General features: G+C 41.2%; 1 protein-coding gene across 2 annotated transcripts; it reads left to right on the top strand.

Annotated features, from left to right (window-relative positions):
• Nucleotides 1-223: 223 nt before the first annotated feature.
• LOC116109166 (monooxygenase 2-like) lies at nt 224-2,358 on the top strand. 2 transcript variants are annotated; one of them, XM_031395392.1, is made up of 6 exons: nt 224-468; nt 633-779; nt 889-954; nt 1,031-1,193; nt 1,284-1,512; nt 1,818-2,358. In XM_031395392.1, the coding sequence occupies exons 1-6, from the start codon at nt 224-226 to the stop codon at nt 2,339-2,341; spliced, it is 1,374 nt and encodes a 457-aa protein (XP_031251252.1). In that variant the 3' UTR covers nt 2,342-2,358. The 2 variants fall into 2 exon arrangements, with proteins under 2 accessions (XP_031251252.1, XP_031251253.1); XM_031395393.1 differs by lacking the exon at nt 224-468 and having other exon boundaries at nt 639-779; nt 881-954; nt 1,818-2,356.
• Nucleotides 2,359-16,747: the final 14,389 nt, after the last annotated feature.

Raw genomic sequence — 16,747 nt, 5'->3', positions numbered from 1 at the left:
GTTGACTTATTTGATTGTCCACTTGTGTAAAGGCCTTTTTGGGCTTTTGGCCCAAACTTAAAAGACGTTGCGTATCAAAGCCTATTTCGCGGGTAAAATTAAAAATCCGGTTGAATGTTACCGTTTTATGTCCACCACTAATTTCGTGGGTAATCTGGGTATCCCCCGTCTCTCTTGAGAAATAATATCGTCACAAAATCTGCATAGTCATTACAAAGCATCAATGGCCGTGGCCTCTTCATCTCCTCCGTTCCTGAACTCTTCTCTTTTACCTTCTTCTTCATCTCATCTTCATAATAGAGCGCTTCACTTTTCGCAAAGCTATTCGTGGTTTAATTTTCGAACCAGAACCATAACCAAACCAATTCATGTATCAAGCACTAAAGCTGAAGGGGATGTTAGGAAAGAGGATATTGTCATTGTCGGTGCTGGGATTGCTGGACTTGCTACTGCAGTATCTCTACAAAGGTCAGATTACATAATAACCATTAAATAAAACGTTGCTTAATCTGAGCTAACTTTTGTATGGCCATTTGTTTGAAGTGAAAGAAATTATGGAATTGCCATGCTTTAATCTTTCTTCCTTGAAATAATTATTTGCAATGCTTAATTGGCGAATTCTAAATCATTAGGCTTGGAGTTGGGTCATTGGTGCTTGAGCAAGCAGATTCACTTCGAACTGGAGGAACTTCTCTCACCCTTTTCAAGAATGGATGGCGTGTTTTAGATGCAATCGGAGTTGGAAGTGACCTCAGGAGCCAATTCCTAGAAATTCAAGGGTATATCTTGTTTCCCTCATAGACTTCTTGAACTAAGATATATAAAATTACCTTCTTCTTCTCTTAATGCATCATTTATTACCACCGAGTTCTGGGATCAGCGGTGCAGGATGGCAATAAAGTCCGAAGATGGAAGGGAGATGCGTTCCTTCAAGTTCAAAGATGAAGATGAAAGGTAATCCATGAAGTGATCATCCTATATACTGTCCCAATCATTTATATTATCTTTAATTGTTCCATCAGTGGTGCAGCCAAGAGGTCCGAGCGGTGGAAAGGAGAATTCTTTTGGAGACTCTTGCCAATCAACTGCCTCCAGAGTCGGTCCATTTTTCTTCAAAACTGGCTAAGATAGAAACATGTGCAAACGGCGGCACTCTTTTGGAGCTAGTGAACGGGACTCAATTACATGCAAAGGTTACATAGATATTATGTCAATTTCCCGGTTAAATTTTATTGTTCAGAATATCTTGATCTCTAATTTGAGTTCTTGTCATGTTTCTACAGATAGTTATTGGGTGCGATGGGATTCGTTCTCCTATAGCTAAGTGGATGGGATTCTCTGAGCCTAATTATGTAGGTCATTGTGCTTACCGTGGGCTCGCATATTATCCCAGTGGGCAGCCATTTGAACCAAAAGTTAATTACATCTATGGAAGAGGATTGCGTGCCGGATATGTTCCTGTTTCTCCTACAAAAGTTTACTGGTTTATCTGCTTCAACAACCCATCTCCAGGTCTTGCACTTGCTCTGTATGAGTTAATCTGAATTCATTCATCTAGTGCAAAACATTAACAAGTCATTCTTACATCCTCTAATCCATTATCTTTGCCTAAAATAATGCTATATGAAATCAAATATATGAAACAATTAAATTTATTGATCCCTCTGACTTCAATATCGTAATGTGGTTTCTAGTAGTATGTATTAGATAAAAGTAACTCAAAGTTACTGCATTATCTTCAGAACCTATTGCTACATCGCACAAACTTTCTAGTTCTACTAAATTGTTTTAACAATCTAAGACGTCTCTCATTGCAGGTCTGAAAATTACTGATCCAATTATGTTGAAGAAGCAAGCTAAAGACCTAGTCAGGAACTGGCCAGTGGAGCTGTTGGACATTATAGATCTTACCCCAGATGAGACAATAATCAGAACTCCCCTCGTAGACCGTTGGTTGTGGCCATCAATAAGTCCTCCTGCTTCAAGAGGAAGAGTTGTGCTGGTAGGAGATGCCTGGCACCCAATGACTCCAAATCTAGGGCAAGGCGCTTGTTGTGCACTGGAGGATGCAGTAGTTCTTGCAAAAAAACTTGCAAATGCAACCAAGTGTACATCTGCATCTGTGGAAGATGCTCTCAGATCATATGAAAGTGAAAGATGGCCTCGTATCTTTCCATTGACCATACGTGCAAATCTTGTTGGATCACTTCTGCAATGGGAAAACCCAGTTGTGTGTTCTGTTAGGAACAACATTATCATACCAAAGGTAGTCAGACTTGGACCAGTGTTGGACCATACAAATTTTGATTGTGAACCTCTAATGGAAGGCATAAATGGTTAAGATTTCAGGTCGACAAGCTGTACTTTTCAGGGAAGACTTCAGACATTTATTTACCAACAGTATTAGCTAGCGGAACCCTTTTGGATAGCAGTTTTTTTCTTTGTATTCCACTGCATAAAGATCTTTATATATTCAACAACACAACATATAATACTGTCTTTATACGTTCATCAACACTACATATAATAATCTTTACAAGTGTGAAATATTAACAGCATAATAGTAGAGTCCGGTACTTGATGCTCTCTAACTCACTAGTTTCATCTAAGGGTAAGCAGTTCCGGGTACCCTGCATTTTTCGGGGAAACCGAAACCGGGAAAGCACAGTGCAAGTTCCAAAAAAGGAACCAGAACTTGAAATGTAGGTTCCAGTTCTTAAATTCAAGGAACCGGAACCTGAAATGTAGGTTTCCGTTCCTTACCTGGATACTCTGCAAAAAATCAATTACCCCTTATTAGTTTAGAAATGACAAAAATACCTTAAAAGTTTACAAATACACCCCTAACAAATTAAGAAAACCTATATTTAATAGTTTTTAACTTTTGATTACTCATTCATTTGTGTTCAATATGACTCATAAATGCTCCAATCTCTAGGCAACACTTGAATTCAATCAAATTCATTACAATTCACATAAAATTTCTCAATCAAAACAAAAACACAAACAGGTTCCAAGCAGGTTCCAGGACGGGTACCCGCTTCAGGTTCTTTTTCTAGGTTTCGATTCCGAAACTTGTAGGACCGGAACCAGAACCGCATAGTTTCGGTTCCAATAAAATTGAACCATAACCTACCCACACAGTGTCCGTTTCGGGTAGGTTCCAGTTTCGGTTTCGGTTCTACCCGCAGGTTTCGGTTCTACCCACTACCCGTGCTCACCCCTAGACTTTCATCATACAGTGGGAAGCAATGGCTTGTACCAATAATCAGCTAAAAAAAAGACACCTACATAGGAGAGGTTAATGAAACTCATAACTATATCTACAAAATCATATGCTACATAATGGATGAGTTTATAAAGCTTAATAGTCCCTTGAAGAGTCAAACTATTTATAAGTATTGCTTCCATGCCATGATAAATTTAACATAAAGGAAAACCAGAGACATTACCTGAAGCTCTTGTCTATTCTGACCAGAGAAGTCAGCGAGATAGAGCCATTAGTAGGTGCCTACTGATCTTCAGCTCCGCAATATCAAGAAAAAAACCAACCACCTGCAAAAATGGTGTTGCTCCAATACCTGAACCCTACAGGAACCACTTAAGTGACCGCAGGGTCTGCTACATTGTAAAACAAGTTATCAGTTAACTACCCAGAAAATCTCTACAAAAACAAACCTGTCACTCTATACTGAGTTAGACTTGAGCCAATTTACTTGCCACAACTGATGGCACATGAGTTTGCTCTATGCTAAATGAAATACACCAACTCTATTTCCTATCAACCAAAAATCTTTTGGGCATCAGATTTTAATAGAAATGTATGAATTAAGAAAAACTATAACTGAAAGGCTACAGGCATATACAACTGAGCATTTTCTGCAAGAAAAAGAGACCTTTATTCAGCATTTCAAAACTATAAAACTGTTCATGAGTCAGATTGGGAGTTACATCAATCTATCAAAAAATACATAAACTAGTGTATTAAAAAATTTTACTATACAAATAAATCATCAATAGTTCATTTTTCCCTACAAGATGATGACCTCATCGACACAAAAGAAAAATCTGTATTTGAATTCTTTTCCTCCATCTTGTCAGTTTTTGACTCACCAGATCCTTGTTGGATCAGAATCTTCCAGCTTCAAGTTTGTTAGCAAACCATTCATGAACCAACAGCAACCATCTCAACCATATATTAAGCTTCACGTCCTTGATTCTGCCAACAGCACAATACATCGCCTTTATTTAAAGCATAAACTACGGCGTGCAATATAAACACATACCAAGTTCACTTTCTTCTAAAAGTCCCTTATAATTATTAAAAATTTACAACCTAAAGTGAAACAGAATTCACTTCCTGCCTTCAAACAAACAAAAGGGAAAACAGATAGGAAAAAGTAATGTATGACGTGATGAAAACAATTTCAAGCAATCAAATCAAATCAACTAAAAAATTGAACAAATAAGCAGATGTGTTCCCCTGAAGTTTGTAGCTAGAATGGCAAAGAACAAGGGTGTATATAAAAAACTGTCAGAAAAATGTTAATTCTCCTGCAAAAATATCTTCAACATATTACTCAATAAAACCCTAAACCCTAAAAACATATAAAGCTACAAGCCGCCCTCAAATCTATCAAATCCGATAAACAAAAACTAATAAGTTTTCCAATGCAATCGATTGCTTCGATAAAAAGGACGAATTAAGATAAATTTAAAAAAAGGAAAAAAAAATACCGTGGTTGGAGAAGAGCCAGAGAACGATAGCGCAGAAAACAAGAACAATAGGGATGACATGGACCGCGTTCTCCGCAAATCTGAGCCGAGAGCGCTCTCTCTTGGCAGCGTGAGAGAGGGGATTGTATGTTGGGAGATTATGATCTATCTGTGCGGGTCTCCGACTAAGAGATTTCGATGGTGATGATTTGACGAGCAACTCCTCTATTGCACGCGAACTGCTCGACGATCGTAGCATTTTTGTTTTCAATCTTTTGAATGCGCTTTCACCCTTTCTTCGCTTTTATGAAATGAAACAACAATGAACAACCCAATCTAACGGTTGTTGTTTACTTTTTTTTTTTTCAACTTCTGTAATTATAAGCACAAACTTTTTTTTTTTACGAAAATCAACATAATTTAAAAAATTTCTCTCCCAAATAAATACCATCGGACAGACTTTTGAACATGATTTTGATTTTGATTTATTATAATCAGTACGCTTTTTAGAGAATAACTTGAATTTTTAATAATATCCAATTTGTCAATCTAAAAACTATGGAAAAGAAAATTAATATAAGTATTTTATTATGATTACTATTCAAATTAAGATATTTATTACTCTATAACTTTGTATTCTCGGACAACGAACTCTCAACCTAATTATAAATCCTTTTAATATCTTAGCAAGTTAACTTAAATAAAAATTTATTAATAAATATAAACAGTTTATTAACCCAAGTTCAGTAAGGAAGAACTTCTAAAATATATATATATATCTTGAGCTGCCTTGGTTGGCATTTGAACCCTCACGAGCGGCAAAAACAAAGCGTCTTTTTTCATTGGACAGCGTGTGTTAGATCTGGTACTATGCATTCATCATAGCCGTACATCACCTTCTGTCCACCATATTTGAATTTTGACACTCTTCAACAAGGAAGCTTATAGGCACGCGCCTCTAATGAGCGTGTTCCAATAATTATGTGAACACGAACAAAAGAAGAAGCAATCGGTTTGGTTTGTCGTAATCACTAATCAGTTCGTGTCAAAACTCAAACGCGCTTTCTGGGCATTGAGACCCAGACTTCATGCAGACGTACACGTAACGTAAGTGAAAAGGCTAGGAAACAACCCGCTTCCTTCCTCAACACCTGCCCGTGAGTCCAATACTTTTAACTAATGACATGACCAAAACAACCTTAATCCGTACAATTTCTTTGTTTTTTTTTATTTTGTAGTTTTTTGCATTTTAAACAAGTTTCAAGCATCATGCCCTCTCACCCAAGAGATTTCGCACACCCAATAGTTTCAAAAAGTGACAACTATACCCAATTTTATAACATCATTAAATTTTAAAGGTTAAAAAAACAAAATATTAAATAATCTGAATTGAAATTTTTTTAAAATTTCATTTCCACTTGAAATAATGTCCAAACTCCAAACACCTATTTTCTTTTTCTTTTTTTCTCATCATCTCTTCATTGTATCACCACTTGACACATGTTCAAACATTTGAAGATATATTTTTTCTTTTTTTTTTTCTCATGCATCCAATCTTTACCTCTATGCATGTATTCAAACAAACTCAAACACTCGTCCTCAAACCTATTTGGTAAAGAAGAAAATCATAATAATAAAAAAAATCCAAAAATCTATCACATCTTTTGTTGATGCTGACTTTGACACTAACGATTCACACGTGCAAAGTGTTAAGCAGATTTAGAAATTACACGTATATGAAAACATGAAATGAGAGAATGAATGAGAAGCGATTTTTAAAGTGGTTCGATGCTCAAAAGCGAATCCTACGTCCCTTGTTGTTGTATTAATAGATGGGTATAGTCAGGTCGCGCGTGGTGAGCTGAGTTATAATCTAGAGAGAATACAGAGAGAGAGAGAGAGAGAGTGTATGCTATTTTAGACTACGATAAGCCAATCCCGCAAATGAGAGGGGAGTCCTCTATTTATAATGGGAGAATTCAAGGTAATGATTACAAGTCTACAAGTGGGTAGGTGCCGTGCAAGTCCTTCCTTGCATCCCATTGGTTATCTACATGAGAAATATCCTTAAATTGCGTAGGGCTTGGGCAGGTAGATGATCCCTGGCCACTCGCAAGCCTGGCGTTCACCTGCAGCACTAACAAGAACCATACCTCTTCCGTTACTGTGTGACGTGGCAACGTCTGGACGGCACAAAACCTTCCTGAATCTTGATTGACTCTTGCTGACGAGAGTCCACGTCAGCCCTAACTTTTTAGGCATAACAGAAATCCCCCAGTTTTTTAAGGTTTAAGAATTGAACCTTGAGAACTTCATGTTATGTCGCGACTTGACTTCTCCCGAATGACGTTTGGTCGAGCTGATTGAGCTGCAAGGAGCTCGCAGCATATGCCTCTAAGGATAGCATAAGCGACCTAAGGTGGCTTTCTCCCACAAGTTCAACGACCTAAATCAGGCCCCACTCAGTATCATACCGACATGCTTTGAATCTCATCTATGGTTCACGACCTGAGAATACTTAGCACATGTTTACCGAAAGTAAGGAATCACATCGTCTCGAAACCGATATGTGGCGAAGAGTGTTTTGCCCAAACGACCTCTTCAGATGTTATCTGTTGCGTTTGATAGCTAATATGTTCAATAAAATAATCTTTATTTTGACAGACGTGTCTAATGTGCAATAAGTGCCAGCCATGCGCATTAAATACAAGTCATGCTGAAATGACATTCTCTTTCAGAACATTAAATGCAGATGAGGGCGCATTTAATGTGGAGGAGATAATCGAGCCGTCGTTTGGTTGCTCCAATAGAGGGAAATGTCGATTGTCACTCTCAAAGCGTGGCAGTTACTTCTTCTCGTAGATTGATGACACGTGGTCACAATCAATGGCGAGAAACGTATCCCGCCCAAGTGTCGCTTGCCTAGGGAAATCAATCGTCGCTTCTTCCCCCTATAAAACCCCAGGCTCACCTCAAGCTTTGTCACAAAACTCATACTTTCAGAGAAAGAACAAAGCTCTTACGAAATCAATCTCCCATTTTTCCAGTTGATGCGTACTTTTCATTACCATAGGAAGTCCATTCCCCGCAGCTAAGAGGTAAGAAAGATTTCTCCTCGCTTTCTTTTACTATTTTGTTAATAGCTTGACTTGATGATAGTGGTGGGCATGAACTGTCTAGTAAACTTTAGTGGTGCGTATTTCTGAGTAGTGGTGAGAAGAAGGTTTTTTCTTTCATAAAGAGTGAAAATCTAGGGCACGAATCCTCGAGGGTTGATTCCAAGAGGTTTTAGGGTTTTTCTGAGGTTTTAGGGTTTTTCTAAGGTTTAAGGAAGGTATATTAGGGTTTCTTTTGCTCTTCCACGTCATTGTACAGAATACTGTACGAAGAATGAGTTATCTCTGCGTGTCACCCCTTTTTCAGATCTCAGGAGCAATGGATGCCTCAGCGACCTAAGCAGCCGAAGGGAAGAGCTCACAGGTGTCGGATGTCCCAATGGGTCTTGTGCAAGAGATTTTGTCCGTGGCCACCGGAGATGAGATACAAAAGATAGTGGACTAATACACACTTAGTGTAGACGTCTACCAGCACAGAATATATATAGCTCGGAATCCCTCAGAGGGAATGACCGCGATCTCTGATGCGATCTTCGAATGTGGAGCTTTGATACCTTTTCACCCCTTCATTAGATCGATCATTGATCACTTCGAGGTCACACCATTGTAATTGACGCCCAATGTGTATATGATAGCTGTTACTATATCTATCGCATGTGGCGAGAATGGCCTCGGCCAGCTGACAGCGCTAGAGCTCGCATGCTCTTATTATCTGAAGAAGAGCAAGAATAAAGACTTTTTTTTTACCTCTCGAAGCGATCTATGATTGAGGGAGGAATATTTGGTTACCCCAGTAACGTTGGGGTCTATGAAACCAAATTTTTCTTTTTTCAGTATGATGGCGTCTACCAGTTTAGGGAACCGAGTAGGTTTTCCCTTCTTTTACTTTGTGAATTGTTTCTTTTCCTTCAGTCTTTGCTTTCTAACGAACTTTTTTGTCTTATTGCAGGAAATAAGACGACTAGGTTGATGACTTTGACTCACTTCAACCGAATTGTAGCATTCAATAATCTACCCGAGCAAAGTCATGACGCGAGACTGCTCATGACTACCACCAACCTGAGGAAATACGGTTTCTTCAATCCCGAAGCGTCTCTGGAACCTTTAGTCTGTAAGTGTCCTAGCACTTATAATTCCTTTCTTTTGCCTGTAGTGGCCTTTTTTGCTAATCATGCTTTCATGCAGCGACTATGCCATCTAGAGTTCCGAGGCTAACGACGAGGATTAGGGGGTTTGTTTTTTCCCGAGTCGCCTCGACTGAGCCAGCCGAGGCAATCCCTAGCGATACCCCCTGAGGAGGGATATAGATAGGTGCGCAAACACCCTTAGAATGACAAGGGGAAGCTTCTCGGCTCGCGGATGCCCCGCGCCCCCAAGCAAAAAACCATGTGCCAAAAAACTAAGAAAAGGAAACAACTGTAGGCTGAAGAATTAGAGTTTGAGCTCGAGGGCTTAGGGCTTCAACCCGGCAGGTCACAGCCTTACCAGGCTTTTTACTTGAGGGCAACCCCGAGGCTTGCTCTTGGCATTTCGGTGATACTTGAGCGTTCGCGCAGATGACAGAGGGAGGCCACGGTTGCCCGAAGGAGAGCGGGCAAACAACGAGTTGGTGAGATGCCAGTTCCTTTAAGGGAGGACACACCTATGTTGGACTCCATGGGATAACTCCTGGAACACCTGCAACCGGTGGTGTATACCCTGCTGGAGTGCCAACTTGCTGCGGCTTTTGAGGAGTTCGTGGCCTCCCGACCTACGGACCTGATGGCTACAACGCTCCAGCTGCAAAGTAAGGTAAGACAGCTCGTTCTTGTCGAGGACTTCCTAATATCGGTTGGTTTTCATACCCTTTATGATTTTCAGGAAAATGGAGGTTAACCTTTGTTTCTTTTCTCATGTAGTCTCTACGCGCCTTGCATATGGCCCAACAGAAGACCAATCTTGACTCTGCTGGGGGGCTCTATGAGCTGAAGGAAGAGAATGAGAACCTGAAACAAGACTTCGCAACTCTAGACGTAGAGGCAAAAACGAATCAAATCTAGGCGAATCAATACTTGGTAGAGAGAAACTCTGCCCTTCGCACGATAGAGTTTCAGAAGGCTGAGCTCAAGAAGAGAAGCAAAGAGAATAAAGAGCTCCAGAGGACAGTGGCTAGACTCAACAAAAAGTGTGACGAGAAAGAGCAGGAGCTGAAGGTAAACTCTGAGCGAGCCATGAAGGTAGAGGAAGAGAGAGCTCAACTGTGGGAAAATTCAAGAAGCTAAAGAGAGCACTGGAGACGGACCTCGAGTTTTCCCAAGGGTAGGTCATTTCATTAACTGATCAAATGAAACGGCAAAACCTTGAAATCGAGAGGAAGGCCTCTGAGTGGGCGATTCAGGCCATCTACAGCTTGCGACCAAGGAACCCAATGATGGACCTCTCTAACCTCCCGATCAAATATCAAAACATCCTTACTTCCATGGCGCAAGCTAGAGGTGGGCAGGGAACAGTCCCAAGCAAGCCTGGGCTTGGGCCCATTTGGGACTGGTCCCAAATGGGACCAGTCGCTCATGTCCCAGGCCCATGAGGAAAATGAGGGCCTGGACAATTTTTTTTCCCTTGATCTTTTTTTATATTTTGGGGGCGAAACGAAATTTTGTAGGGGGTTTTTAGTATTTTTCAGGGGTAGATTAGTAAGTTTCTAAAAATTTAATAAATTTTAAAAAATAAAAAATAAAAAAATAAAAAAATAGTTAATTTTAATTTTTAACATAAATTCACGTTTCACACATTCACAAATAAACAATTAAATAATTTTTTTTAATTAAATTATTCATTTTCATCGTCAACAATATTTACATAATTCAAATATGTATTTCTAAAGAGTTCGAGTAGTTCGGGATCTTCAGGGTGTTGTTTTAGTCTTCTTTCTGCATGAGTCCAATCCCGTAAACACATTATCACTTTAATCATCTCATTGGTTAAAGAACATCTTTTGTCGTCAACAATCTGACCACTCGTTGAAAATGTTGACTCGGATGTAATTGTAGAAACCGGCACAGATAAAATGTCATGTGCCATTTGGGCTACAATGGTGTCACGGCCCAATCTGCACCATGGGCACGGCTGATCGACCCCTCTACTCAGGCCCACTCTGTGTGACTCTCTACTCAGTACTGTCCCCCCCCCCCCCCCCCCCCCCCCCCCCCCCCCCCCTTAAGGGATTTCTTCACCTCCCCCATGGCTTGAACCCATGCCCATGGGGCTATAGGCAAATGGGAAACACCATGAGTATCATCAGACTAGCTAGCGCCTTTTAATTGTCACGGCCCAATCTACACCGTGGGCACGGCTGATCGGCCCCTCTACTCAGGCCCACTCTATGTGACTCTCTAGGAATATCTCCCCCCCCCTTAAGGGATTTCTTTCACCTTTCCCACCACTCGAACCCAAGACCAAGGGGCTATAGTCAATTGGGAAGCATGATGAGTACCATCAGGCCATCTAGCCTAATGTTACTCATGGTGCTTCCCATTTGCCTATAGTCCCTTGGGCATGGGTTCGAGCCATGGGGGAGGCGAAGAAATCCCTTAAGGGGGGGACAGTACTGAGTAGAGAGTCACGCAGAGTGGGCCTGAGTAGAGGGGCCAATCAGCCGTGCCCACGGTGCAGATTGGGCCGTGACAATTAAAAGGCGCCTTTTTATCTAACGGACCACCTGACTCTGACACATTGACTGGCCCGGCCACGGAGTTCACACAGCTCCTTACGTGGCAGGGCCAGTCAGGGTGTCAGAGCCAGGCGATCCGTTAGACAAGCCTGATGGTACTCATGGTAATTTCCATTTGCCTATAGCCCCTTGGGCATAGGTTCGAGCCATGGGGGAGGCGAAGAAATCCCTTAAGGGGGGGGGGGGGGGGGGGGGGGGGGGGGGGGGGGGGGGGGGGGGGGGCGGGGGAGGAGGGGGGACAGTACTGAGTAGAGAGTCACGCAGAGTGGGCCTGAGTAGAGGGACTGATCAGCCGTGCCGACGGTGTAGATTGGGCCGTGACATTTAAAAGGCGCCTTTTAAATGTCACGACCCAATCTGCACCGTGGGCACAGCTGATTGACCCCTCTACTCAAGCCCACTCTGCGTGACCATTCTACTCAGTACTGTCCCCCCTTAAGGGATTTCTTCGCCCTGATGGTATTCATGGTGCTTCCCATTTGCCTATAGCCCCTTGGGCATGGGTTCGAGCAAGAAATCCCTTAAGGGAGGGAGGGAGGGGGGGGGGGGGGGGGGGGGGGGGGGGGGGGGGGGGGGGGGGGGGGGGGGGGGGGGGGGGGGGGGGGGGGGGACGGTACTAAGTAGAATGGTCACGCAGAGTGGGCTTGAGTAGATGGGCCGATCAACCGTGCCCATGGTGCAGATTGGGCATGACAAATGGGGAATCAACTTTCATGTTGGTTCCACCACTGAAGAATGTCCATATCATCTTGCTCTTTCATCGTCATAAAGGACAGGTCCACTTGTAGGTAGCGATTCAGCTCATTTGGTCCATGTATGTATAAGCTGGAGCTGCTACTTCCGCCACGTTCCACATACGTCCACTTGCTCGATCCTTGACGGAGAGCTGCATTAAGGTCCGGATCCTCTCTCTTGAACGTTCCACTTCCAATTCCACTTCCATTGTACCTTTTCTCATATAAAGAAAAAAGGCTATCCAATTTCTGTTTAAAGTCAGTCAAATAAGACGTATAATCATATCCTAAATGATGGCCTATCTCAGTAATTATACAGTTAACTACGTGTAATTTAAACATAGGATCTAGAACAAGGCCTAATCCATATAAGAATGGAATATCTAACCAATATCTCTTATATTTTTCTTCCATCTTTAAAACAATTTCACTTAAAATGTTATTATATCTATATTGAGCAAAAGTTTTAGCAATTTGAAGTAAAATATCTAACACTAAATTAGTAGTTCGATAATAAATACCACTTAATGTATTAGTAGCATCATAAAAAATTTGAAGAAAGAATAAAAAAGTTCACAAACCGCCCAATCATCATAGCTGACAAGTTCCTCTGGACAGTTCTTCCGGTTGACGAAATCTGTAATTTGTTTCGCGGTTGGCAAAACTTTTTCCAACATCAAGTAGGTGGAGTTCCAACGGATAGGCATGTCTGTACATAACTTCAAAGGTCGAACCGGTGGGTCCTCTTGCTTACAATATTTGACGTACTCCTGTCATTTTTTATTGCTACCGCTGACGATAAATCCGATAGCTCTGCGCACCCTCTCCATCTTCGAATGTATAGCATCTAAACCTGCTTTAACTATCAAATTGATGATGTGGCAAGCATATCTCTGGTGAAAAAATTTGCCTTCACCACGCGGATCCAATCTCTTTTCAAATAAAGAGATTGTTGCGGTGTTAGTAGCTGCATTATCAAGAGTTAGCGCTACAACTCTATTAGTTAATAAATATTCTTGCAAAACTTCAAGAATTGTAAAATAAATAGTTTCAGCACTATGTTTTTCATATGATGGTTTAAAACCTATCAATTTTTGTTGTAAACCCCAATTATGATATAAGAAATGTACTGTGACAGTTAAAAAAACGATTTTTGATCTACAAGCCCATATGTCTGATGTAAGTGTAATAGATATATTCCTAAAATTTTGAAATTCGTTTTTAAGTTTATTATTTTTTTTGTTATAAAGTTTTAGTATATCTCTTCTACTTGTACTTCTACTAACAGGGGTATATGCTGGACAAAATACAGTTTTAACCATATGAATAAAAAAAGGATTTTCAGATAAACAAATGGGAGAGTCCGTAGCAACTATATATCTTGCTATTTCCTCTCGTGCAACATGTGTATTGTATTGCCATGTTGAGAGAGTTGAGGATTGTGGATTAAAATTAAGTTGAGTTTGAATTTGTCTACCTGATTGGTTTGAAGATGCATCGGGCAACTACATTATTTGGGAGTGCTTCTTCTCCATGTGTCGTCGCATCATTGAAGTCCCCTTCTTAGTGCCAATAATGGTTCCACAGAAATTACATATCCCACACAATTCTTCCCCCTCCCCATTTGTCATTGGCCATTTTGATTTGGTGAAGTATCGCCATACATCGGACACGATCCTCTTTGACGATCAGGGGGGTTGGGCTATGCCCGTGCTCGTTGACTCGTAGCTCGCATGTGTTTGGCTACATCTCATCCCAACTGAATGTGGTTGTGGAATTGTAGCTGCTTCCTTTAGAGGAAATGGTGAAAATGGATTGAAGCCTTCCATTTCTTCGGTGGATGGAATGTAAAACTCATTTGGGGAAGCCTGTGACCTGCAGCAGCCAACGGTTAGTAAAATTTTTTTTTTTTTTTTTTATAAATTTTGTAAAAATTTTTTTAGCCCTCGTAATTTATGTTTATTTTAAATTGGTAGGGGGTTTTATATAATTGTACAGGGGACTACATTTAAAAAATCCAAAAAAATTTGGGCCCAAGCCTAGGACCGATCCTTGGCCCAGGCCTTGGAGGAGGGCTCGGGATCGGTCTTAAGAGGCCTGGTTTTGGGGCTGGGCTTTTGGGCCCAGTCCCAAATGCCTACCTCTAGTGCAAGCTGATGATGATACCGAGGAGGAAGAGGGACAAGAGCCTCCTCCAGAGGACGACCAACTAGAGAAATACGTCCTAGATAACTCAACAATTGATCGAATGGTCGGTGACCAATTGGGAGATACTAAGGTCGCACCCGCAGGGCCTAGAGGTGGAGACCAGTGATCGGTTTTCCTGCTTCTGCACAGCTTTGCTTTTGACTCTATCTTTTTATTACTTAACTCTTTTTCTTTTGGTCGCCCATTGTACTTATTCCCATCACATATATAAAAGAAATATTATTAGCCATTTGTCATAGCACTCACAATTTCGAGTACTTCACAAGATTAATGTTACATATCCGAATAGGAAACTTGTAAAAACATTGCAACGAATAAGATCATACAAGACAAATTTGTTTAAGAGAACGATCTTATTTACAAGGGTCATAAGGAAAATTTTTACAAGTAAAGGAAATGAAAAATTAAGAGCGAGTTCGGAATTATTGGTAATAGGGGCAAAAATGCTCGGTATTCCCAGCTCGCGGTACTTCAGAATCGTTAAGCCTTTTGAGATGATATGTTCCTGGTCGTATTATCTTGGCGATGCGATATAAACCTTCCCAGTTAGGTCCTAGTACCACCGCACTTGATTCCCTTGTACCGAGAAGGACTTCTTTCAGAATCAGGTCACCGACCTAAAAGTCTCTTCTCCTGACCTTAGAGTTGAAGAACCTTTTCGCACGCTGCTGGTAAGATACTATCCTTAACTGAGTCTTGTTGCAGTGTTCTTTAACTAGATCCAGACTTGCACGTAAAAGTGTTTCATTGAATAGGTCTCTCCAGAGGGAACTAGTCCCAACTTCCACTGGGATCATAGCCTCATAACCATATGCTAACGAGAAGGGCATATCTGAAGTGGAGGTTCTCAGAGTTGTTCTATATGCCCATAGAACTTCTGGGAGGTCGTCCACCCAATTACACTTGGCAGTGCCAACCTTAACCTTCAGAGTGTGCTTAATAGTCTTGTTGACAGCTTTAACCTGACCATTGGCTTGCGGTCTTGCGACTAAGGTGAACTTTTTATGGATTCACAGCTTATCGCAAAACTGTTTGAATTCCTCATTGTCAAATCGCTTCCCATTATCAGTGATAAGTGTATGAGAAATTCCATAACGGTACACTATATTTTTGAAGATGAAGTCTTTAAGCTGCTTGGTAGTGATCGCGGTCAATGGTTCAGCCTCGGCCCACTTAGTGAAGTAATCTACCACGACCACATCATACTTGATGCCTTCCTTTCTGATAGACATGGGCCTAATAAGATCAATTCCCCACATGGAGAATGGCCAAAGTCTGGTCATTGTTGTCAGTTGGTGGGAAGGAGCTCGCGGTATGTTCGCGAACCGTTGGCACTTGTCAAACTTTTTTATAAAATTGAAAGTGTCTTCCTAAAGTAGGGGCCAATAGTACCCTTGGTAGACAATTTTGTTGACGAGGGATTGTGCGGCAGTGTGATTATCACAGATCTCTTCATGTATCTCCTTTATGACATAGTCTGCTTCTTCGTTGGTTACACATCGGAGGAAAGGGGCGTTAAACCCACATTTGTACAATTGATCTCCGACGAGTGTGTAACGAGTAGCTCTGGGGTGCAGGGTTTTTGCTTCAGTTTTGTCACTAGGCAGACTCCCATCTCGGAGATACTGAATGATTAGAGTCATCTAGGAAATTGACTTTATTGTAGCTACAGTCTACTCGGGCGAGCTTATACTAGGAATCTCTATGTACTAAATTGGAATACTTTCCGACACATCTACGTCTAGCGACGAGGCTATTCTTGCCAAGGCGTCCGCAACAAAGTTACTGTCTCTTGGAATCTACTTGATCATGAAGTGCTTGAAAGACTCGAGTGCGGCCTTAGCTTTCTTCAGATAGCTGATCATATTTTCTTCACTGGCTTGATATTCTCCCAAGATTTGATTGACAACCAGCTGGGAATCACTGTGTATACTGATCACGCTTGATCCCATTTCTCTCGCTAATTACAGGCTAGCGAGCAACGCTTCATATTCAGCCTCGTTGTTCATAGCTTGGAACCCAAATCAAAGAATTCCATGGATGCGAGTCCCTTTTAGATTAAGGAGGAGAAGACCTGCCCTAACTCTTTTCCTGTTCGAGGAACAATCGACATAGAGGCTCCAGGTCGATAAGTTCTGAATGATTTTCTAGGTGAGTTCACTGGCTCACTGCTCGAATTCCTAATTTGGTTGGTACGAGAATTCTGAAATGAAATCAACAATAGCCTGCCCTTTGATGGTTGCTTTTGGTTTGTAAAGCAAATT

Source organism: Pistacia vera, unplaced genomic scaffold (assembly GCF_008641045.1).
Source record: "Pistacia vera cultivar Batoury unplaced genomic scaffold, PisVer_v2 Contig573, whole genome shotgun sequence".
Lineage (NCBI taxonomy): Eukaryota > Viridiplantae > Streptophyta > Magnoliopsida > Sapindales > Anacardiaceae > Pistacia > Pistacia vera.
The sequence above is the reverse complement of the archived record's forward strand: the minus strand, read 5'-3'. Positions and strand labels throughout refer to the sequence as shown.

Coding starts and splice junctions, on each gene's coding strand:
- LOC116109166 (XM_031395392.1), top strand. CDS start 224: ATGGCCGTGGCCTCTTCATCTCCTCCGTTCCTGAACTCTTCTCTTTTA. Junction 955..1,030: donor TTCAAAGATGAAGATGAAAG/GTAATCCATGAA, acceptor TCAGTGGTGCAG/CCAAGAGGTCCGAGCGGTGG. Junction 1,194..1,283: donor GGACTCAATTACATGCAAAG/GTTACATAGATA, acceptor ATGTTTCTACAG/ATAGTTATTGGGTGCGATGG.